This window comes from Caretta caretta, chromosome 8 (assembly GCF_965140235.1).
Source record: "Caretta caretta isolate rCarCar2 chromosome 8, rCarCar1.hap1, whole genome shotgun sequence".
Lineage (NCBI taxonomy): Eukaryota > Metazoa > Chordata > Testudines > Cheloniidae > Caretta > Caretta caretta.
In genome coordinates, this window is record NC_134213.1 from 97,548,334 (window position 1) to 97,574,135 (window position 25,802).

General features: G+C 46.4%; 1 protein-coding gene across 4 annotated transcripts in view; it reads left to right on the forward strand.

The window, feature by feature from the left end:
• The window catches only part of LRP8 (LDL receptor related protein 8), a 301,572-nt gene that overhangs the window by 269,263 nt on the left and 6,507 nt on the right, over positions 1-25,802 (forward strand). For 3 of the 4 annotated variants that reach the window (XM_048862340.2, XM_048862339.2, XM_048862343.2), the window contains 7 exons: positions 478-649; positions 15,047-15,274; positions 15,961-16,079; positions 18,951-19,090; positions 21,544-21,685; positions 22,960-23,112; positions 24,012-24,251. In XM_048862340.2, coding sequence (XP_048718297.1) covers positions 478-649; positions 15,047-15,274; positions 15,961-16,079; positions 18,951-19,090; positions 21,544-21,685; positions 22,960-23,112; positions 24,012-24,251 — 1,194 coding nt within the window. Of the gene's footprint in view, positions 1-477; positions 650-15,046; positions 15,275-15,960; positions 16,080-18,950; positions 19,091-20,602; positions 20,922-21,543; positions 21,686-22,959; positions 23,113-24,011; positions 24,252-25,802 lie in introns of those variants that run through there. The other variant, XM_048862342.2, reaches the window with a different exon arrangement.

Genomic DNA, 25,802 nt, shown 5'->3' on the forward strand with positions numbered 1-25,802 from the left:
CCTGTGACTGCCCCCTGCTTGCAAGTTGGGGAGGGGTGGCTGTGCCTACTCGCCCCCAGCCCCCCTAGCTCATCCAGGCATGAGCAACCCAAATCAGACCCTACACCAGTTAAAAATGTATCATCTAGAGTGAAGAAACCCCTCAGTGTTTCTTTCACTTGTGACTTCTTAACACGTTGAGCAGAATAAGAGCAAATGTTGCTGCTGCTCTGGCAAGCTGCTGCTGCTGCTCAGACTCTTCATGTTCTGACGTAACAGCCCCCTCTCTGGGAGACGGTGACATTTGCTTCTGGTACACAGCAAAACTCCCTCACAGGATATAACTGCAAATAAAGCGGGCAGCATGGTGCCTTTGGCTTCAGTGAGATCACCCTCAGTGTGATGCCCTGCACAACGAGAGCTGCGTGTGGCACTTGGACCTCTGCTGTCAAGTCAGCTGGTAAAATAAAAGCCGTGCCTGTTTGTTTTCTGTGATAGGCAAGAGTCCGCACCTGATCTTCACCAACCGCCACGAGGTACGTAAGATAGATCTGGTGAAAAGGGACTACTCTCGCATCATCCCCATGCTGAAGAATGTGGTGGCTTTGGATGTGGAGGTGGCAACAAACAGGATATACTGGTGTGATTTGTTCTACAGAAAGATATACAGGTAATGGGCCAGGGCAGGTATGCGTTCTGGTACACATAGTACAGTTCATTTTATACTACTGATAATAATGATGATCTGTAAGGATGCCCCCATTCTATTGAACAGCGGCATGGTGAGCAGCGTCTGTCTATAGGACCACGGAGTGTCTCTCTTTTTATTTGGTTACACACGGTGGCCCAGATTTTAAGTGGGCCTACAAAAATGTGCAGGCATATGACCAGGTATCTGATCGGAGAACACAAGAGCATTTTCGTGGTACCAGCAGATACCTCTGCAAGTTTGCACACACACACATTGCCTGAGTTGTTATGTACTTGTATTACAACAGTGTTTAGAGACCCCAGCTGAAATCAGGGCCTCTCTGTAGTATATGTTGCTCAAAAACATAGAGACAGGACGTGCCCCAAAGAGGTTACTGTCTAATACACAACAGAGGCAAATAATGGGAGAAAGGAAGTGCCATTATCATCATTTTACAGATGGGGAATGCATAGAGACTAAGGGGTATGTTCACAAATGGGATTTAGGTACCTAACTGATACTTTAGCCGCCTAAGTCCAACATTTAGGCGACATTGACATTCACAAAACCACAGCTCAGCTACTACCTAAGCCCCCGTGGGTGCCTACATTTCCACCAATAAAATCCCTAGGTGCCTAAATTTGTACTTGTGGGCATGTGCACAGCCACCTAAGTCCTGACAGGACTGAGGAGTGTGGCACCTCACTCACACCTAAGCCCCTGCAGATTTCACAAATGTGGCATTTCCCCACCTCTTCCACCAGTGGGACCCAATCCTATGGGTGTGTTCAGAGCATAGCTAACAGATCAGATCCTGCATGAAACTTGGTGACAGTGCCACGGACCCTTCCCCCAATATCCCAGTGGTTAGAGCACTTACCCAGGATGTGGGAGAGCTGGGTTCAAATGCCTTCTCTCCCTGATGTGGATCAGGGACACGAACCCAGGTCTCCCACCTTCCAAGGCTATGCGGCATCCTGGAATGAGTCTCTCCCAGTCTCTCCTGCTGAAGCTGCTCCATTGTGTATGAAATACTTAACCGTTAACTGGGCCAGAGAGGGCATGGAAACAACTGTATAGTCCAGTGATTAGGGCACTTCCCTGGGAGATCCAGGTTCCAGTCCCTGCTCCACTGAATATTTAAAGTATTTCATACAGAGTTAGGTGTTTGTGACTGCAGGAGAGGGTTTACAGCTGTGGATTTGAGCAGAGGGAGGCCTGAAGTTAGGCACCTAACTGCCTTTGAGGGGCAGGGCTTAGGCCACACCCCTTCCCCACAGTATTTCCTTTGGCTAGTTTAGACAGCTCCCCACTCAGCTTGCTGGCTCTTGTGAATCCCATTCTTAGGTGCCTAATTCTCCCCATACATTGTGTGGGAAGCTTGGGTGGGTGCCTGACTTGGGGTTGTGAATTCCTCTAAGCAGCAGGGCACCTAAGAGCCAGGTGCTGCAACATTCAGCATTGCATCACTTATGTCCCCATTGCGCATACAGCCATTGCGAATTGCCCAACCTTGCACAGGAAATCTCTGGCAGATCCACAGAGTCGTGACTCCTAAACTGTGGTCCAGTGCCTTAAACCATACCATATTTTTTTCCACTCTATCCCCCTCTCCAGGTGTTTTTATGGCACCAATCCCCATATTATGTAACAGGCACCTGCTGAAAACATAGTCTGCTTGTCACTGGAACACAGTATCCAGATGTGTTTGCTAGTCATGTGTTTAATCAAAAAGTGCAGCTGCATTTCATTTATGCACCAAGCCTCCTTCTTGTGCACTCTCATTTGCATTGGTATTGCACTCTATTGCAGCACCTATAGTGATTTGTTCTGGTTTTCAGCTAATGATCAGAGGGCCATTTACTAGTTTCAGTAAGTAACAGAGCTACAGGGTGTCTGTAGGCTGCCGTAGCTCAGATTCCAGGGTTAGGGAAATTTGCCCAAGCTGTGAGGAGGTAATGAAGTGACTAGCCAGGTATGTAAATAGCCCTGTGAGCACACTGGGGCAGTGTAAATAGGAAGATGGTTGGGATGGATGCTGAGATTTCACTCTGAAAGTCTGACACTCTAGAAAACGTGTATCTGGGGTGGGTAAGGGTTACACATTCATACACAGAGAATTATTTAACACACACTGCTACTTCTGAAGCACACTGGCAGTGAATACCTCCAGAGTTCAGATAGGAGCTCATGCCCTTCTCATGGCTACATCAAGAGTTTGTTTTCTGTCCAAGCAGCAGGACATTTGTCTCTTTTACTCCTGTTTGTGTTAGCTTTTCCACAGGCCTTAGATCTTCTTCACAATGAGCTTTTGTGTCAGAATTACCTATTAGCTGTTAACTCTTCTGTTTAAAATAATGACATCCGCACTGATATTGAATACTCTTCATGCAAAAGACCTTGGTGCCCCATTGGTGATGGAGCAGAACTCCACCTGCCACATTCTACGGGGAAGTGTAATCTGTAATTAATTTGAGATGCCATAGCAGGATGTAAACAAGTGGTATAGCAAATAATTACCGGCAAGAGAATGCTCTCCTGATTTATGCTGGGTGTCATCCATGGATGGCCATTCCCAACCTGTATCATTGTCTCGTCTTGAACGACGGCCCACACAGACCTTCCATTATCCACTTTGGCCTACAACTCCCAATCATTAGATCCTTTGACAAACCAAGATGGAACTTCAGAAAGGCAGACTGGAAAAAGTACACAGAAGCTCTAGAAAAATGTCATCTCCTTACCATCACACATCATCCTGGTCTACAAAGCTTTCAGTCGATTCCGAGGAGCCATCTTCAAAGCTGCTTGTGCATCCATATTGCACAACCACCGTCCAGTCTACATGCTGTGCTTTCATGCTGAATGTTACTAAACTGCTTGGTCACTATGGATCCTCTGGTGATCCAGGTATTGCTGACCATGTAATCGAGTCACTGGAGGCTGCTAGACAGGCACAATGGGAAGACTGCTCAAAATCTAGACATCATACACTTAAGCTGGAAATGCTGGAATTTTATTTGCTGTCTCGGCAAAGCTTAGCAGCCACCATCCCTAAGCCAACCACCTGGCATACCAAACCAAGCTGCCAGTTCTGTCAGAGACTCAGCAACACGTAGAGTCATTCACAGCCACAGTTAGACCAAATCGTAAGTGACAGTAATTGTGGCACTGCTCCTGGTTATGACAACATATTGCCATATGATTGAAGCACCTCAGGACTCATGCTTATCAGTGACTGGTGCAGTTCTTCGCAAAGAGCGAATTCCAAAGACATTGTTAATGTCAAAAGTCATTGCTCTCCTGAAATTGGGGAAAGAGCCACATAATGTTGCAAGCTATCAACTGATATCCCCGTTGTCTGTGCCATTCAAGGTGCTGGAGCATCTCGCTCCCAAGCGCATCTCCCAGAAGTGGAATCAGTGCTCAGCATGAAGCAAGCAGGCTTTTGGACAGGTTGGAGTACCTGCAATCAAGTGCTAGTTTTGAAAACATTCTTCAAAAATGATTTTCAGAAAAACCTGAAGACAGGAGCCATATTTCTGGACCTGACAGCAGCATATGATGTGGTCTGGTGCACGGGGCTCTCAGTCAAATTGTCAAGAGCACTTCCAGCATATGTAGTCAACGTCATTGACCTTCTCCACAACAGATGTTTCCAAGTGCACATGGGAGACAGAGTTAGCCTGTGGAAAAGACAAACCAGCGGTCTACCCAAAGCTCTGGGCTGGCACTGTTGCTTTTCAATCTGTACACAAATGACCTCTTGCTTACCCAGTCCCACAGTTCATGTGCACAGATGACGTTTGCTTAGGTGTCCAAGCACAGTCATTCCTAGAACTTGAAGAAACCCTAAATGCTGACTTGACTAAGATGGCTGAATACTGTATTTGGTGGCACTTACAATCAGTAAATGTGACCAAGACTGTTTCGAATGTGTTCCATTTTTACAATGGCAGAGCAGCCCAAGAACTGACTGTCCTTCTCAATGGACATTGCTTGAAATACAAATCCCACCCAGTCTGACTCAGAGGAATCCTAGATCAGATCTCTCACATATCTTAACCACTTGAGGAAAACTGTAGCTAAGGTGAGGTCATGTGACAACCTCCTAAGTAAATTGGCCAGCACTTCATGGGGAGCAAACGCTCAAACTCTCTGATCATCCAGTTTAGCCCTCTCATACTCCACAGCAGAATATGTTGCTCCAGTCTGGCTACATTCGTCTCAGGTCAAGTTGGTTGACCCACAACTACTCTCAACCATGTGCATCATGACTGGGACAGTTTGACCCACACCAGTACCAGGGCTCCCTGTGTTAAGCAACATAGTTTGTTCACACATGTGTCATGTGGAGGCTACAACTACAATGTTTGAGAAGATCAGGGCAGACCTGAGCCTACCACTATACACAGTGTCTTCGACCACCCAAAAAGCATACTTGTCAGAGAGGCCCCCGTTGTCTGCCCACGTGCCCTGCCCAGATTTCTCTGCATCATTGATGTGGCATGAAGAATGGTCTGCAGCTGACATCAGAAACCAGTCTCTTATAACTGACCCAACCATGTGTGTACCCAGCTTTGATTTGCCATGCTGCTCAGGGGTCTTTCTGGACTGATTTTGAACGGCCATACTGGGATCCTTGGACAGCGTATCGGCAGCCATTTACCAACTTCCAGCCAATTCCAGGACCTTGTGAAGAGGGTGGCTGACAGCCTCCAGATATTTCTTGAGAAGGTTAAAGTCTCACAACACAAACTCCTGGACATTCTGCAGTGGGCTATACCCACTGGGATTGTGCTACCCATTAATGAAGCACTCCTGTATCCAGCAAAGATTGTTTGGCAAACTTCTGCCACCATCCTGCCAACTTGTAAATGGGTAGATAAGAAATATAATGTACCCCTCAGGGACTCAGAATTTTTGTTTTCCCACTCCCCCACCTAATTCCCTAATGGTGGATGCTGTAAAAAAGTGGGGTAAACAGCATTACTCCTGGTCTATTCCTTATGATAAGGACCAGAAGATGTTAGATCTTTTTGGCTGAAAGGCATACTCATCTGTGACCTTCCAATTTTGGATCTCAAACTATCAGGCAATCAAGACCAAGTATGACTTCACAAATTACAAGAAGTTTGCAACCTTTATTGAACATCCTCCACAGGAGCATAGAGAGTACTTCCAGGTCATCATTAAGGAGGGTCAGTTATTAGCCAGACCCTTTCTCCAAGTGTCCTTGGGTGCTGCAGACACTGCCGCTAGGTCCATCTCTACAGCGGTTGTCATGTGCAGGGTGTCATGGCTACAGCTATCGGGGCTCCTGAGAGAGGTTCAGAATACTGTTGAGGACCTCCCATTTGATGGTCAGAAGCTCTTCTCAGGGACTACAGATGAATCCTTGCACACGCTGAAGGACTCCAGGGCCAGATTGACGTTTCCTCTACTACAAACAAGAGGAGATTTAACAGTTCTCAAACTACAAAGAAATCACACCCAGCCCAGTTCTCTGGATTTCACAGAACCACTGAGCTGACTAGAAAGAGACAAAAACTCAAGAGGAAAGGAGCTTCTCATCCTCCTTCAGTCATAATTGAAACAACAATCCAACCCAGTCATAATTGAAACAACAATTTTGACAGGTTGGTTGAGGGCTCAACTCCTCTCTCACCTCTAAGTTCGCAAGCTGCAACCTTTTGCCCAGCTTCCTTCTTTTGGAGATCACCTTTCCCATTTCCAACAGGCCTAGCAGTGTATTACAACAGACAAGTGGACTATAATATTGGTTTACACCATCCACTTTACATCCCTCCCACTCCCCTTCCCATCCTTCAGGGATCCCTCTCACAAGGCTATACTGAGAAGAGGTAGACTCTCTCCTTCAATTAGGAGCGATAGAACCAGTCCCATCCTCTCACAGGGGAAAAGGGTTTTACTCAAAGTATTTTCTCATGCCAAAGAAAGATCGATGGTGAAGACTGATCTTAGGTACTAGCAGTAGTAGCTTTCTATCTTTGGAAAGAAGCAATTTTAGTCTTCTGATAACTCAATGACTGACTACTTGAGGGCCAGTCTTATGATGCAGTACTAACTTCCACTCAGACAGCCCTCTCTCTCTTCCAGTAATTAGGTCTCCAGCTAAACTTAAAAAAATCCACATTAGCCCTTGAACAAAGAATACGATTTATAGGGGCACATTTGGATTTGTTGGCAGCCAGGGCCTTCCTTCCCACAGACAGATTCATAACTTTGGCAGACCTGGTTGGGACAATTCAAGGAAGCCCCCATATCATAGTAAGGAACTGTTTGCAGCAGCTCTTGGTGATATGGCAGCTTGCATTGTTGTGACCAAGTATGTAAGACTATGACTCCTCTGCTTTCTAGGCTGATTCAGAAGGATCTATTCCTCAACCAGACACAGCTTGGACATACAGGTCACGGTTTCCCTCCAGGCGAAGAACTTGCTAGACTGGTGGAAAAATGAATTCAGTGTCTGCGCAGGCATTCCTTTCATCTGCTCAGCTCCAACACTATCTGTGACAATGGACACATTGGTTTTAGGATGGGGAGAAAACCCTCACAACTCAGGGCAGATAGTCACCTGAGGAAGCCTGTCTCCATATCAACCTGTTGGAACTCAGGGCAGTCAGGAACGCCTGCCTTCAGTTCCTACCACTGATCGGGGCAAATCAATCAAGATCATGAAGGACAATGTGGCTTGCATGTTTTATATCAACAAACAGGGAGGACCAAGATTCCCTTCCCTGTGTGCCCAAGTTATGGAACTGGTTACAGCCCATTAGGTTCAGATCTCAGCCATTTACCTTCCTGGAGTCCAGAATGTCCCAGCTGATATGCTCAGCAGGCGTTTCTCCCAGGACTAAATATGGGAGTTGGCTCTCAAATTCTTCACAGGATATTCCAAAAGTGGGCACTTCCAGAGGTGTATCTAGTCGTCACATTCAGCAACAAGATGTACTCCATATTCTTCTCAAGAGGACGCTTAGAACACTTAGATCACCACTCTCTGAGAGATGCCTTTCTCCTTCCCTGGACGAAGGGCCTGTGTCAAGGTTCCTCCCTCACTCTGAATGCTAGCCCTGGTGTTGCTTAGAGCTACTGCTTCCGGCCATCGGGTGGCAAAATCCATGAAAGTCAGTATGTACTGCTTTCCTCTGGGTGTCTTTTTCGGAAAAGGACCCAGAATATCCACAGCTAGTTGCTGAAATGGAACCTCAATGATGGGGAGTGGCTGGAGAGGGGCTTTGACCTGGTCTTGGGGTTTCCCCACTCTTTGGCATACCTCACAAGACCGGACATAGGTAGAAACATCCTTGCCCATTCCCTCCCAGTGGAATGACACCCCCCCCCCCCCCCCAAATGGTCTTTGGTCCTGTTCACCCCAGCATGGCCACTAGGGTGATCATGGGCTAAGCTCAAGAGCTTGGCCCGGTACTTAGTTGGAACTGCCAACTGTCTCTGGGGATGCCAGTCTGATGATGCTGTAGCTCACGAAAGCTCATGCTCAAATAAATTGGTTAGTCTCTAAGGTGCCACAAGTACTCCTTTTCTTTTTGCGAATACAGACTAACACGGCTGTTCCTCTGAAACCAGTCTTCCTGGTGTCCACCAGAAAGAGTTTCCTTGTATAAAAGTCCTCTTTCTACAACAAACCTGGATTGATTAGAAGAGCTGAGAGGCGGTGGGTTGCTCCGTGCCACCGTCCAAGCTCTCTGGAGGCTTTCATCTGCTTCCTGTTTGGTCTGGAACTGTTCTCTTGATGCTGGAGACATCAGTTCCTCATTGGATTGTGGACCTATGCTTGGTCCCTCTGGAAGCGATGTAGGGGATGGGGCTGTTTCCGTTGACTGTGAACCGCTCTCCGCTGGTGCACTATGTTGGGATTCAGGCTCCGGCTAAGCCTCTTGTGTAGGGTTATGGGCTGCTGCCGGTTCAGGTTCGGTGGGGCCCTCTGGTGCTGAGGTTGCAAGTACTGGATTCAGTGCTGGCAATGGGTCTGGTGTTGGTTGTTCGGCTGGTTCCGGTTCTGGGACTGGTTCTGTCTGGGTCTCTGGGACTGGATCTACTACTGCTGTTGTAGCCATTGGCCTGGGGTCCGGGTCCATCACCTCTGACCGGGTCCTGATAGAAGTTTCCGGAACAGAGTTAGGCCTTACGGCTTGTTTAGCCTGGCTATGGGTGACTATTCCCACCCTCTTGGCCCACTTCACATGATTGGCCAAGTCTTCCCTCAACAGCATGGGGATGGGATAATCATCATAGACTGCAAAAGTCCACGTTCCTGACCAGCCCTGGTACTGTACAGGCAACTTGGCTGTAGGCAAATTGAAAGAGTTGGACTTGAAGGGTTGAATCGTCACTTGGATCTCTGGGTTGATTAAATTGGGGTCCACTAAGGAAGCATGGATAGCTGACACTTGTGCTCCAGTATCCCTCCATGCAGTGACCTTCTTCCCGCCCACACTCACAGTTTCCCTCCGCTCCAAGGGTATCTGGGAGGTATCTGGGCCTGCGGACCTCTGGTGTGATTCTCGTGCAATGAACTATAATCTGTTGGGGTTCTTGGGGCAGTTGGCCTTTACGTGCCCCAGCTCGTTACATTTAAAACATCGTCCAGCTGACGGGTCACTGGGGCGAGGTGGGTTGCTAGAGAACGGGGTGGTGGGACGATAAGGTGTCTGGAGGGTTCTTTGGGAGGTAGGTGGGGCCTTGGGCGGCCCCCGGTAATGGGGTGTGGTCTGGGGTTGTCCCTTCTGGTCTCCGCTCCAACTGCAACCAGTTTTCTTCTTCTCTGCCACCTCCACCCATCTGGCTCCAATCTCTCCTGCCTCGATTACAGTTTTGGGCTTCCCATCTAGGATGTATCTTTCTATTTCCTCCGGAACCCCCTCTAAGAATTGTTCCATTTGCATTAGGAAGGGCAAATTTACTGGAGATTCAACACTTGCTCCTGATATCCAGGCATCCCAATGTTTCACAATGTGGTAGGCATGTCGGGTAAATGACAAATCTGGTTTCCACCTTAGGGCTCTGAACCTCCGACGAGACTGCTCAGGTGTTATCCCCATTCTGACTCTCGCCCTGGATTTAAACAGTTCATACTTGTTCATGTGTTCTTTAGGCATTTCAGCTGCCACCTCAGCTAAGGGTCCACTGAGCTGCAGCCTCAGCTCTACCATGTATTGGTCAGTAGAGATGTTGTACCCAAGGCAGGCCCTTTCGAAGTTTTCTAAGAAGGCCTCAGTATCATCCCCTGCCTTGTAGGTGGGGAACTTTCTGGGATGGGAAGTGGTACCTGGAGAAGGATTGCTAGGGTTTGTTGGTATACTCTGCTGAGCCTTTATCTTCTCCATCTCCTCCACATGCTTCCTCTCTTTTTCCTTCTCCTCCAGTTCTTTGGCCCTTGCCTCCATAGCTCTCCTGTGAGCAGCCGCTTGGTGTTGTTCTGCCTCTTTCGCTGCCTCCCTTTCTTTTTCCTTCTCCTCCTTCTTCAGCCGCACGTTTTTCCTCAGCCTGAAATCTGGCTAATTCCAGCTTTTGTCGAGCCGTGGATTTTGTCATTCTAACCTCGCTGTTTTTAACTAACTTTACACCCGAGGTTTAGAAATAAACAAACAAAACTTGGCTGTAAAATTTTGCTGTGCTGGAATAGATACCTATTCTCTGATAGTGATTGTCAGCCTACAGAAAAAGACAATTCCCTTGTCTCTGCTCTGGGCCCAAATCAAAGCAAAAAACCTCTAACTACTTGGAAACCTGCTTACCAGCAGCCTAAAGGGAAAAAAAAATTCCTTTTCAAACTTGTGCTCCTTGTAAAAAATCAAAATCCTAAAAAAACCCCAAAAAAACAAAAAACCCTGCCACTTTTGTCTCCAGGCAAATGGGTAGAACACCCCCCCCCCCCCCGTTTACTTTTAGGGGGAAAAAAAACTCTGGGTTGGAAGACTGTGAATTTCCCTGCAGGAGTTAAGTACCCTGTCTCCAGGCAAAGAAAACCTGCAATTCACAAAGATAATCCCCTTTTGTCTCTGCTTGGCCACAAAGCAGAGAAAAAACAAGCTGCTTTCAGTTTCAGCTGCTTTCTGGACTTCCTTTCCAAAGGAAAAAAAAATTCCTTTTTAAAATCTGTATTCTAGTTCAAAAAATCTCAACTGGATCTCAAAATGATTTCAGGTTAATCCCACCACTCTGCCACTATGTCAAGGTTCCTCCCCCACTCTGAACACTAGGGTACAGATGTGGGGACCTGCATGAAAACCACCTAAGCTTATGTTTACCAGCTTAGGTCAAAAACTTCCCCAAGGTACAAAATATTCCACCCTTTGTCCTTGGATTGGCCGCTACCACCACCAAACAAATACTGGTTACTGGGGAAGAGCTGTTTGGAAACAGCTTTCCCCCCAAAATACTTCCCAAAACCTTGCACCCCACTTCCTGGACAAGGTTTGGTAAAAAGCCTCACCAATTTGCATAGGTGACCACAGACCCAAACCCTTGGACCTGAGAACAATGAAAAAGCATTCCGTTTTCTTACAAGAAGACTTTTAATAGAAATAGGAGTAAATAGAAGTAAAGAAATCCCCTCTGTAAAATCAGGATGGTAGATATCTTACAAGGTAATTAGATTCAAAACATAGAGAATCCCTCTAGGCAAAACCTTAAGTTACAAAAAGATACACAGACAGAAATAGTTATTCTATTCAGCACAATTCTTTTCTCAGCCATTTAAAGAAATCATAATCTAACACATACCTAGCTAGATTACTTACTAAAAGTTCTAAGACTCCATTCCTGGTCTATCCCCAGCAAAAGCAGCATATAGACAGACAGAGACCCTTTGTTTCTCTCCCTCCTCCCAGCTTTTGAAAGTATCTTGTCTCCTCATTGGTCATTTTGGTCAGGTGCCAGCGAGGTTACCTTTAGCTTCTTAACCCTTTACAGGTGAGAGGAGTTTTCCTCTGGCCAGGAGGGATTTTAAAGGGGTTTACCCTTCCCTTTATATTTATGACAGCCTGTTCTACGCATTCCCTCCAGCACCACTAATTCTAAGAGTGATGAACAAGATGAGACAGGACAAGGCCACCGTTATTCTTTATAGTACTGACCTGGCCGAGGCAAGTGTGGTGTCCTTACCTGCTTCATGTGTGTGTCCAAAAAGCGTTCAACTTTCTGGCCTCTCCCAGGATGTAAGTCGTGTGCGTCACCCCAATCAAGGGTCCCCCACAGGACCTATTTTAAGACTTTGAGGTGGATTAGTGACCCTGTGAGTCTCCCCTCTTTGTTCTCCAGGGGCACCTTGGGACTTACTCTGAGTCAGCTGAAAAGGATCCTCCTCGTCCTTGGAGCTTCTCTCTGCTCTGTCCAGAGACTCCCAGTCCATTTTTCCCACATTAGAGTCATGGCTGTTCTGGTGGGTAGGGCATCCCACCTGCCCGTCCAACTCATGGTCCCAGGACCTAACAGAGTTACGAATGAAAGGCTGAGTGCAGGCTGAGCACAGCGCACAATCTGCTGAACCCAGGAAGGTAGGCTCAGAGGAGCACCATTTGGAGTTGGGTGTTTTTTAGTCTACTTGGCCATACCTAAAAATTGCAGAGGAGCCAGCAGGGAGGCACTGAAGCAGAGGTGGTTTCCACCACCTGATTAAAAACTGGCTTGGGTGGGGAAAGGGGCTAGCGAGGGAGAACTGCTCCAAAAAGTAGTAAAAAAAAAAACCAAAAACCCATTAGGCAGATGAGAAGGCAGCAGCACGGAAACTGCTATCTACACGAGGCAGAGAATCTGGCCGCCAGCAGGAGTGGAATGGGCATGGCCAGAGTGGAGGCACCAAAACGCCGCTCTGCCTGTATGAGCTGCAAGAGTGAGCAGAGCAGCCCAGACATCAAGAATTGAGGGAGACACTGGGCTGCAGAAAATGTCATCTCCAACCAAGAACCTTTCATTCTGAAGGATCCCATAGCATTTTCTGAACCGTGGTTATACATCAGTGTGCTCGCTGCTGTGGTGCAGCCCCATTGAGGGTGAAAGCACCCTGCTACTGCCCAACAGTCTGGGACAGGAAGTTAAAAAAACACTGTTTCCATTTGCAACTGTGGGGGGAAATACTGATAGTCAGAATGTAATCACCCAAGTTGGAATTAGGGCAGGACACAGCAGTTAACTCTTGTCTTACAAAAATGCTATGGGCTCTTCAATAGAGGTGATAAATGAGGTCAGAAATATATTTTTCCATCCTCTAGAAGTACATCCCAGTGCCTTGCATTTAGTATTGGCTCAGAGGGCCACCTCCTGACTCACCAGGACTACTGTTGTATCACCTGAGTCTTCCTTTGAAAGTCTGTTGTCCAAAGTATTAACCCAAGCTGATCCTGCATAGTTTATTGTAGCAGAGGCTGCTATGGCTGCAAGCAATACAAGACTTCAGAGCTTTCTGCCTCTTGACATTAATTTGTTTCCAATTCTCTGCGCCAGAGTTGTACTCTGGCAGCACTTGGCTTCTTTTCTCATTACCTTGGGCCAGGTTGATCAACAATATAGGATGTTAGTGGATGAGTGGTCTTATATTTTCAGATGTTCAAGGGAAAATGTCATGACCCATTATTTTGTAGTTACATCTATTTTAAAAATATAATAAATTATTCTTGTGGTCAATATTAAATGGTCCTGTTTCAAGAAAACTGGCACATATAGGGCCAGATTCCATTCTTATCCTGGTGCAAATCCAGCGTAATTCTGTGTAGAGTCACTTCACTGAAGTTACTCCAGAATGACACAGGCATAACAGAGCAGAAGCTGCTTCACTGTGTGTTGTTAGGAGTGACACTGGCTTACTTATGGAGTGTGCAGGTGAAGTTTGGTTTTTCTATTAGTATTTTTAAAGATATTTTTAAGTTGTCACTGATATTAATGTGCCCCAGCCGGCTTGGATAATGGTTCAGTGTCTAACCCTCTTCCCCAGCTCTCATAACTGTGAATCCCTTTGCTAAGCTATTTGTAGATGAAAAAAAAATTATTAGTAAGTCTACGATTTGGTCATGGGTATTTTTAGTAAAAGTGATGGACAGGTCATGGGCAATAAACAAAAAATCACGGAAGCCGTGACCTGTCCCTGACTTTTTTACTAAAAACATCCCTGACAAAATGCGGAGGGAGGAGGGTCCAGGACCCTCCTGCCCCGCAGCAGCTGGGAGCTGCAGGGACCCCATTACCCAGTTGCTGGGAGGGGTCCCCCTGCGGGGCTGGGAGCTGTGGGGCAGTCCCCCATCACCCACAATGGCAGGGGAACTGTGGGGGGACCCTGCCAGCAGCAGAGGCTGGGGAACTGTGGCGGGTCCCGGCCCTTGGCTGCTGAGCAGCTCCAGGCTGCCTCTGCCATCGCCACTGGGAGCTGGGGGGCTGCTTACGGTAGCTGAGCAACTGCAGGGGTGCCTCTACCAGCAATGGCAGCTGGGAAGCTGCAGGGGACCCCCCTGTCCATGGCCGCTTAGCAGCTCCAGGGTCCCTCTGCCGCCAGCGGCTGGGAGTTATGGGGGTGGGGGTACCGGCTGCTCGCAGCGACTGAGCAGCTGCTAGGGGTGCCCCTGCCAGTGGTGGCGGCTGGGGAGCTGGTGGGGGGCACCCGCGGCTCCTGAGCAGCTCCAGGGTCCCTCTGCCACTGGGAGGCGGGGGGGAGCTGCTCGTGGTGGCAGAGCCGCTGGGCAGCTCAGGGGTCGCCGCCAGTGGCAGCGGCCGGTCAATTGCGGGCGTCCCACCACCTGTGGAGGCTGCTCAGCTGCCGGGACCCCCAATGTCACGGAGGTCGCTGGAAGTCATGGATTCCGTGGCTTCTGCCACCTCTGTTACATAATCTTAGCCTTAATTATTATTAATTACATAGGTCCTAATTCAGCAACGCACTTCAGTGCGTTTATCTTTAAACACGTGCTTAACTCCATCCCTATTCATCAGTTCACTTAAGCATTCACTTAACTTTTAGCATGTGCTTAAGTCCTGTTGAAGTCACATGCTTAAAATTAAATGCTTTGCTGAATCAGGAACATCCTGTCAAACATGAAGTGTGCACAGAGCTTTAAAAGAAATAAACGTGACAGCTCCCTGCCACAAAGTGCTTACAATCCAAATAGCTATGACAAAACAAAGGGGTGACCATAAGCAAAAGGCAGGGGGGAAAGCATGAAAGAATAAAGGTTACAACAGTGAGGGAGTCTGAGATAATCATGCTGTGTTTGTGCCCTAATTCAGTAAGTTGCCGAGTTCATCTTTGTAACTCATTTCCTCCTCCTTGTAAGGCTGCAGCTTTTCAACTTGCTTATCTGTACTGGTTCTTATTGTGCTGTTAATTGATCCTTGTCTTTGCAGTGCCTACATAGACAAAGCCAGCGACACAGCCGAGCAGGTGATTTTGATAGACAGTCAGCTGAACTCCCCCGAAGGTCTGGCGATGGACTGGATTCACAAGAACATCTACTGGACAGATTCAGGAAACAAGACCATCTCTGTGGCCACTGCTGATGGAAGCAAGAGGACAACACTTTTTAGCACTGACCTAAGCGAGCCCAGAGCCATTGCAGTTGATCCGACACGGGGGTAGGTGTGGAGTTCTGTGTCATGGCATGTTCCAGTCTTGTTTTCACTCCTCTCATGAGCTCTCAAACTCTGGTCCCAATCCTACCAATACATACAAACCTACTTAACTTTAAGCACGTGAGTAGTTCCATCTAACGCAGTGGGACTGCTGACGTGCTGAAAGTTAAAGCACACATGTAAATCTTTGCAACACTGAGTCCTCCGGTCACAATTAAAAGCAGCTTTGAAATTACATCTCAGAAATTCTTTTGCACTGTTCATGTGTCAGATATGGATGAGCTGGTCCATTTTAAAGTAGGGTACATGATTTGTGATAAAACTGAGGTAGTCTGATGCACACCTGAAAGAGCACATGTTTGTAGTGCTGGATACAGAGAAGGCCAAAGATCCAGCAGAAATTCCAAGAGCTATTTCACATGTGCTAAAGAATATTTTTAAGCCCTGGTGTAATACAGTCCTGTGGTACGTGCTCTTCAGGTTAGATCATACAGTAGGAACCCATCAGCTCCATTGCGCAGATGTTAAAATGGATTAGAATAGCAAAGGCCTAAACCACTGAGTACAAAAGGGTACCACACCTCCTGATTTAAGAAACCTACTCAAATTATGCACACAGATTTCTTGGGGTAGGGTCACCCCTGCATTTAGTGTGAGTTATTGACTTTTCCTTTCTGTGGCTCTTTCAGATACATGTACTGGTCTGATTGGGGAGACAAAGCTAAACTTGAAAAATCTGGCCTGAATGGTATGGATCGGCAAGTGCTGGTAACAGACAACATTGAGTGGCCGAATGGCATCACACTAGGTAAGTCGCAGAATCAGTAATAGATCAGTGCAAGTGATAAAGCTCCCGATGTTTGTGGCCTCATTAAATTTATGTTTATTATTATACAGGAATGGGGAAAAAACAACATAATCCTTGAAAATCCAGGCTTCTTTGATATAACAAGCATCTGTCACACAAACAAGTGGCCAGCAAGTTCCCTCTAATACAGAGGGTCATGGTGTAATGTGATCTATGTCTCCACTGAGGCAGGTTATCAGGGTGTTGACCCTCCATGAACATCCTTCATACCCTCCTGTAGTTGAACTGTTGACCCATGTCTTACCTTGCTCCTCTTAGGGCGCAGTCCTGGCAACACTCACTGACTAGCTGAAAGCTTAGGACGGTAAGTAGTTTCATCACAGTAGCAAGCACTGTGCTAGTCAGTGAATGCTGACAGGATCCCAAGCTCGTCAGGAGAGGGATGTGACTGACTCCATGTTTATAAAAGTGCCATATAAATGTGCTGTGATGCTTAAGGGCTTATTTGTGACTATAAGGTACAGCCATTCATTGGAGATGGTGCAGAGCTGTACCATTCCATGGGAAGCCCATGGAGGCAGAATTACTTATGGAGCTTCCTGGCATGAAAGGGGAGCAGCTGCCTGCTGCTATCCCCCTTCATGAGGGCCAGCATACTCCCCCTGCCCACCAGTCCAGCTGTGCTGGTTGAGGTGTTGCAGGGGTGGCTCCGTGTCCCCTATCTGTGGTATCTTGCACCCTGGTGGCACAAGGAGGGACTGAAATTGTGCTCTGCTTCTGCACAAGGAGGGGAAGCTTCTTTTGAACTTGCAGAGCAAGTGGCAGTCTGGCCCTAAATTAATCAGTAGTACATTGGATCAGCACTAACCCTGGTTAGTACTGCAGTCAGGAATTTTGATGTGAACAAGTGAAGGAGAATAAAAACCACTAGACCCGCTCAGTGCGGAAGGGTTAGGTAACAGGGTGTTTGGAGGGTCAGGCAGCCTATGGTTGGCATGCCTGACCTTTGGCCCTTGTTTCCCTCATCAAGGTGCCTCATTCTTTTAGGCAGAGGGAGTAGGGAGACATGGGCCCTCCCTCTCCACCAGGTCCCAGCCCACAACCCTGTATGAGTCGACCCCTGAGGGCCTTAGGGAGTCTAAATCCACTGTCCTGGGCTACTTCCAACCACCGTCTCTCCAGTGTGGGGCATGACCTTAAAGTCTAATTCGCTGGGGTGGCTTGCCTCCCATAGTTCCCTCTCGTTGGCTTTGGGTGGTACCTTGCCCCGGTCCCAGGCTCCTGTGGGCAGGGCAGCTGTAAGTCTGGTGAGGCCAAACCCCACAATGCCTCTGGGCTTCCGTCATTCAGTTACTTCAGTTGTCAGAGGCTCCTTAGTCTTCTCCACAGCCTCCCTTGGCTGGGCAGACAGTGCTTACTCCTTGGTGGCTGCCTCAGCTGGCAGGCTAGTCACCCCTCTCTGGTAGGGAGGCAGCTAGCTCCTGCCTCTTTGCCAGTCAGCCCCAAACTGAGCCAGACTCTCTCCTCTTCTCCCCCTGACATTAGTTACAGATATAATGGGCTGGGGATAGCGGGACCCAAAGGTTCTCTTTAACCCCTGCTGTGATAGCAGGCAATTTTGTCCACTACATCACAGGTTACTACTACTATTACTAATTCATAACATTTGGCCTTGTTATTAATTCACCAACAAATGAATGCTTAGCATTTCAACCCAGAGCTTGAAATGATTGCTTTTATGAGTGGCAGTCACCCCTTTGCATTGAGGTTAGCTGATCTCATCCAAAATCAGCATTTGTCCCAGGAAGAAAAGCTCAGTTCATGAAGTTCCACAGTGGCACAAGTCACCTTCTCCCACTTCTTCCCCTCTTGGCGTCTGGGCAAGGTGGAGTCTTTTGTGTTCTCAGTGTCATCCTTGTCCGTGAAATGAAATATCCTTTAATCTGAAACACAGGAATGGCTTTGAGATAGTGGGATTCCCCATCACTGGAAATTTTTAAATCAGGATGGGACGTTTTCCTAAGAGATGCTCTAGTTCAAACACAACTATTAGACTTGAAGCAGGAAATAATTCATGGAAGTTCTGTGGCCTGTATTATGCAGGAAGTTAGTCCAGATTATCACAATGGTTCCTTCTGCCTTACAATCTATGAATTCATGAAAATGTGAAGTCACTCAGCATTGGAAACCACCATCATTACTAGCATTAACTGCACCTTTGTCAGGAGTCTCAGTAAAAAGCCACAGATTAAGTGGTCTGGAGAATGAAATAGCCTCTCAGCCTTCGAAAAGATCCCTCCAGGCCTGGAGTTGCCCGATATGGGTATAACTACATCGCCCAGGGGTTTGAAAAATCCAGCCCCCTGAGCGATGCAGTTATACTGACCAAACCCCCGCTGTTGCTGTGTCGACAGGACAGTGTCTCCTGATGATCGAGCCACGGCCGCTCGGGGAGGTGGATTAACTATGCTGACAGGAGAAGCTTGCCTGTCGGCGTAGTAGCATCTTCACTAAAGTGCCACTGTCACGCTGTCTGCGAAGACAAGCCCAAATTTGAGGGACATTGCTGGGGTGGAGTTGGGAAGCCAACAAGACCGCTGGCCTGTTCTACTTGATCAGAGAGGGGACTACGTCACGATCCAGGCTGGCGATCGAACATCTCTCACAAACACATAAGAGCCTATTATTTATGGGCGCCTGGTTCAGTGCATCTGGGCAGTGAACCAAAGTTTCAACCACCATCATAAATAACAGGGCTCAGCAGCCCAGGGAGAAGTAGCCACTCGGCCAACGGGGAAAAGATCAGGCAATAGCAAAAAAGGCTGTAGTTGCATGTACAGTCATTCTGCCTTGTCACATTTCCTGTCTCAGATTTGCTGAATCAGCGTCTCTATTGGGTGGACTCCAAGCTGCACTTACTTTCCAGCATTGACTTCAGTGGCGGCAACAGGAAAGTTCTCATCTCTTCTGCTGACGATCTGAGCCACCCTTTCGGAGTAGCTGTGTTTGAGGTAAGCGTGAAGAAGGGTGCAGACCTGGCTGGGGAGTGCAGGAAGCCACAGGATCTCTTTTTACACACCTCTTGCATGACAGCTGTGTCCTGAGCACAGCACAGGAAGCTCATGGGATGTGTCAGCTGCTGCAAAAAGCCATTAATCTGATGTGAGTTCAGCAAGGAGTATTCCTTCACTGAGAGACTCAATCAGTCAAATGCTCTATGTAATGCATTACTTTTGTGGTGGGGAAGAGCACCCTGCCTAAACTGGCACCGCCTGCATAGCTGAAGTGGGCTAATGGCAAAATTTGATCTTAGTCATGTTAACTGCTTGTGTAGTGCCCAAATCATTGGCAGGAGAAAACACAGGCAGTTTGCTATGATTGTCAGGACATATAGCTTTTCACTAACTAAAGGCCTGATCCTGCTGAGTGAGCATCTCCTGTGAGATAAGACTTCAGTGGGAGCTTCACAGGAGGTGCTAAAGCATCCTGTTAGGATCAAGCCCCTTGAACACAGGGCGTCCTCTCATCTGGGTGTATGGCAGGGATTTATGTGCGCTAATGGCTTTGAATTTGACACTGCAGTTTGCTCTGAACACTTCTTACAACTCATCTGCACTGTGATTTCCTTGCTTTGCATTTTCCCAGGCCCATGCAGCGTGTGCTCCCTTCCTCAGCCTGGCAGGTTGCTAATTGTTTGCGCAGACATTATATGCTACTGCTTGACAGTCTGCAACAAGGATCATTGTACCCAGATAGAAATTTGTACAAGCCCTTTGGGAGCTGGCAGTGATGTTAGTGGGGAGCCTTTCTGCCTGGGAAGAATTGAGGACCCAGTGAACTTGTCTGATGGCAGGATTTTCCCCAGGAAAGTGTCATTTACTTATCCAATTTAAACATAAACCCAGACATTTCATTCTCTTTCAAGCTGAGTTGGCTGTGCTCTGGTGCACAGCCCTGACAGCCAAAGGATTCACACTCTACTTGCCACAAAATTAAGAGCTTGATCCTGTAGGCACGTACTGCCCTGGTGTGCTTATTGCCATGCATAACCTTGCTGATTTCAGTGGGACTGTGCATTAAATTAAGCACTACATCAACAGTGTTTGCAGAATCCCTTTTACAGTGTTTGTTAACCAAGAATGTGCTGTATACCCCCTTCCTTTATCTCAATCTTTTCTCAAGATAAAAGACAATCTCCTCTGAACTAGCTCCTGAGAACCGACCCTTCCCCCTCCAGCGATGTATTTCATCTTATTAAAAGACGTTGCAAGTGTTATCTTTTCATCTGTCAGCCAGGTCACCTTCCTACAACTAAATCCGTCTCAGTAGCCTTCAGTTCCCACTTGCTGTGTCTTACTATGTTGTGCTATTTAGGTATCTCTCAATCTGCAGTAAAGTGCCACTTGCTTCTAAAGATATCATTGCAGGAGATAGAAGTGGGTCTTTTGGATGCTCCCTCTTTAGTGTTTATCCATTGCTGCAGTGTTAGAATCTTTAAGAATATAAGTGGTTTTGCCCTACAGAGATACTTGCTCAATCGAGGTCACATCTTTGGAATGGGAAGGAAGATCAGCTTTCACTGGCACTTTCACTGTGGTACAGGGATCACTAAGATTTCTAACAAATTCCTTCAAATCCTATTCAAAATCCACGGCCACTGGAGTCACAAAAACTCTTCTTTCACTAAACATAATGGACATGGCCACTCTGTATCCAAGCCTGCTCAGAGTGTTCTCCCCTCCCACCCAGCCCCAAAGCTACTCTAAGGGCAGGTCTTCACTACCCACTGGATCGATGGGTAGTGATCAATCGATCTATCGGGGACCGATTTATCACATCTCATCGTGACACGATAAATCGATCCCCGAACGTGCTCCCTGTCAACTCCGGAACTCCAGCTCACGAAAGGCAGAAGCGGAGTCGACGGGTGAGCAACAGCGGTCAACTCACTGCCGTCCTCACGGCCAGGTAAGTCGAACTAAGATATGCCTTTCTTAGGTTGACCCCTCCACCCCCACCCCAGTGTAGACCAGGGCTAAGGAACTAAGCCTTTTTTGTCCTTCTGTAAATATTGCTCTCTAGATCTATTACCACCTCCTGACACTGAGACACTTGAATCTTTGTGTTGGAAAGCCAAAAGTGGCATGTCATGATCCAGCAGCACCACAAAATGACAAGATTTTCTCAGTCTTAGTAGATGTCTCTAGATCGTTTAGTTTGCGGTTCTGCAAAGTGCTGACTGCCACTGTCTCCAGCTGGAGTAGAGGACACACCAATAACATACTGAAAAATTAGCACCTGTTTTTTTTTGCATGTACTTAAAATGCCTCTGATTAATGTGCAAAAGAAGCTGAGATGTAGGCAGCCTTGCCCCAAATAGCCCTCGGGGCTGCTGGAGAACCAGAATCGAACACTTCATGAGGTTTGCATTACCCAAATCAAAATGCCTGTGTGTGTTCTGCAGGATAAGGTGTTCTGGACTGACCTGGAGAACGAAGCAATCTTTAGTGCAAACAGGTTGAATGGCCTGGACATCTCCATTTTAGCAGAGAATCTCAATAACCCTCATGATATTGTGGTCTTTCACGAGCTAAAGCAGCCAAAAGGTAAGGCATGCCATCAGTGCTCCCATAGTCCAAACACCATTCATTCATTTAAGGTGGTAAATAAAATGCCTCCCCGTTGTCTTGGATGGAGTGGTAAGGCAGATACTGCTAATATAAAATGAATGCCTGATATTTGAAATTCCTGCATAGTTAATTCAGCGGGTGCTTTTATTGAAAAACCTGCAATTTGTTTATAATAATTTAATTAGCAGCTTTCCTTTGGAAGTCTACTCTTAGAGTGATCAGAGCAGCCTGTTGCCTGCTGTTCATTTTAGGTGACCCTTTTTGGCAGTGTCACTCAGGACTCGAAAGAACTCTGAACAAAGTAACTTGCTCACCGTTTTCTTAGTGGGAAAAACATGGCTGGGAGACAGCTTTGAGACTGTGGGTATTATGAGACAACAGCTGTGAAATGGCACCTTCTTACTCAGTAGATATGCTCCCCCTGTGTATTCCAGGTCAGATAGGCTCAGTGAGAAAAATGTTTGTCCTACTAGTTACTGGGGCTAGCACTGAAAAGCCTGCACAACTAAGAGAGGAGCTGGACTCTTTCCTGGTTCAGCATAATCAGCACAAAATTCTAACTGAAGAGTTTTTATTACTGACGATCATCAACAAACTTGAAATTCAGATCATGATTTGCTTGTAAATTGGGTACATTTGATCTATAGTATTGGGCAGGAAACCCCACAAGACAATTTGAAGCTCTCATCTGAAGATCTCATAGTGCTTTAAAAATACCTGTGAGGCAAGAGTTATTAAGCAGCCAAGTAAATTGAGGCAGAGGTGAAGCTGAAAATTTTAAGGTCTACCCAGCATGAGACAGTGAGGGCCTGATGTTCAGAAATGCTGAGTATCTGTAGCTCTCACTGATTCCACTAGAGGTATGAGTTCTCAGCATCACTGAAAAGCAGGAGCTGGATGGCCAGAATTAGAGGATGCTTTGAAAACAAATGCCTTAAGTGACTTACTCAGTCAGTGGAATAACAAAGAATGGAACCCGGGCGTCCTGACTCCCCATCCCCTGCTGTAACCATCAAAGCAAAGCAAAACTGTTGCATATAGTATATGAAAGTGGGAGTGCACAATGGTGCGGCTACTGCTACCTTCCTGCATACAAATGGAAGAGCTCTAGAAGATGGAAAACTCCTAGGGGTTCTGAGTTAGAACAGAATCTCATTCGGGGGAGGGGTCTCTTTCCTATGAACAAAGATAAATTGATGAGCATGGTTTGAAACAATACATTTGTCTTTTCCCCTCCCCACCTTGAACAGCTCCAGATTACTGTGAGCTCAGCTCCCAGCCCAATGGAGGCTGTGAATACCTGTGTCTTCCCGCACCGCAAATCTCTCTCCATTCTCCCAAATATACGTGTGCCTGTCCTGACAACATGTGGCTGCACCCTGATATGAAGAAATGCTACAAAGGTAAAAGCAACCACCTTAATGCAGGGACCGTTCTCTTAGCCTGGTGTTACTCGGCACAAGCTCCTTCGAGCCACACCAGTTGTACCCCACCCTTCCATGAAACCAACTTACATCATCAGTGAAATTTCCCTCTCTCACAACAGTGCAGGAACCATTAGCTATGGTAGTCTGTGTGTTTGGGGCCTTTTTGCACATAGCCTGATATTTTTGTTGGTCTGGAGGGTCACTTTATTGAGAATTTGTTTATTCACAAAGAGTAATCAGAAAAGCTAAATGCATGAAAGGGAACAAAGACGAAGTTCCTGATCCAAATCCCATTGATCTCAATGGAAAGACTCCCATTAAATTCAGTGGGCTTTGGAGTGTGAAGTGGTTTGAAATCATGGTAGTGAAGCTGGTCAATAAAATCATTCATTAACACCACCCCATGAGGTGTGACTGGCGTATATTGTATATTTAGGAATATTAGGCCACATTCATCTTTAGTGAACTCTAGTCTCTTCCTGGGAGCTACTAGTGGTGAATTTTACCTAATATTTCCATATGGTGCGAGTTCTGAATTTTGGGGGCCCACAGCCAAAAAAGTACGATAAAGACTTTGAACTTCTTTATGTCACCTTCCACCCATAGCACTTCATAGATATTAGTGAATTAAGCATCATTACACCACTGTGAACTTTGTAAATTATTTCATTTCCATCTTGCACATGGGCAAACAGAGGTATAGCAAGGCAATGGGCCACATAACAAATCAGGAATGGAAACCAGACTCCTATTCTATCCATTATCAAATCTGGAAAGGAGTGCTCCTTAACACCATGTGAGATCTGCTTTTTAGACTTCTTTTACCAGGTTTCAGAGTCCTTGTTTTGTTTTAACTATATGGGGTTGCTTTTCAGATCCTCCAGCTGCCTTAACAACTGAGCCAGTTTCAACTCCGGTGTCCACCATCACCACAACTATGATTTCCACCATCACTGCAGCAACAACTAGCAACACCAGCAATGTCAGTAGAGAGAGCTCAGGAGCTGTATCACAATTCTCCATCACAACCCCAGGTGTTGGCTTACCCACAACCACGTCTAGCCTAATAGGCACAAAGATAATGACAACTGGAAACAGCAATTTATCCCAGCACTGTAAGAGATTCAGGTTCCTACTTCTTTACTTTCTGCCAGGCATAAGAGTATCACAAAGATCCATGGGCTAGTATGAGAGCTGGCAGGCCAAATGTGCTATATGCATGTCAGACACAGGCATGCATATATGGGCAGAAATAAAATCAGATTTTTCATCTCAACTCCTTCATTATGATAATAGAAAAGTGTTCCCAGTTTCTCTGAACTCTTTGGTTCCAGGTTGTCGTGTCTGATTCCCTGGGATTCAGTCTTACACCCACAGCATTTAAGGTTCCTATTTCTCAAAGAAAGTTGCACCTGTTTTTCTCAGCACAGTGCTCTGAAAGTTCATGGAGCCCTGCTCTGAAATACCTCTGACAAAGTTCTCCATTAAAACGAGTATCTCCGTGGATTGATGTCCACATCGCAAAAAATACTGCCAGCAGAGGGCACTATCTGGCTTCTTTATTGTCGGTCTCTACAGAGGCTAAGTACTGAATAAACCATGAAGGATTTAACTACCTTCCCATTCTTGGAGGTGATCCCTGTAGGTCAGGGTTGCAACACATTGGCAGGGCAATGCAGGGAAGCATAATCTTGCTGTTCTACAGAGAGGAAGATTTCCACCTCCAACACAGCCCCTTTCACTGGTAATTGATTAAAAACAATAAGACAGAAGACCTCTGGCTTTTCAAACACGGCACTGAGCAAAAGAGGCATCATTTCCATTGTATCTGCAAAGCAGGTGTAGAAATAAATCATGCATTCCTGTTCTCATCAGCAAGACAGGACACATGATACTTGATGCTAAGCAGTGCATAGTGCTCTTGAGAAAGCAGAATCAATCTTCCAAATTCATTCTTATCATTCTTACCTATGTAAATCTCCTTCCAAACCCCAGCTGAAAATAATTAGATTCAATGTTTATTAAAATATTTCTAACAAGGACTATTATGGTACCTATCTCATTAACTGGTAAAATGTCTATTTAATAGAGTTACCTGCCAAGGGGATTAATTTAAAAGGATAAACTACCTTTTACATTATTTTCTATGCATTGGTGTCTCAGTAGATGAAGGAGTTAGCTCTTTCTCTATTATTCCTGATTTGTCACAGTAAATTCAGTATATTTCTGAGTTTAGTGCTAATTCTGTTAAGATTGCAAAACACACAGTTTGAAGAATGAGACATTAACATTTATTGGTTTGTATGACATTCCCTTGAATTTTGAGGCAACCTTCCAGGCTCAACTTAGCTATTGCACATGGCATTCTTTGGTGTAGTCACCTCCACAGGAGGATAATTCAAATGCATTATGTAGATAGCTTGGAACCACAAAGTTCTTCTCCTGATAGAGCAATAGCTTGGTGGCTGCGTTGCTACCAAAGGGAGCTGTGTTGCACAAGATGAAGAGTCATCTACTCTCCTTGACAAAGACAGAGAATTTCCATTACAGGCCAGATTTTTTACAAACTACCCTCCCTTTTTGTGCCCAAACATTAAGAAAGAACTGGCATATTGTATCAGCCTAGTGGTCTAGCTACCTCAATATACTGTCATCAGACCATGACT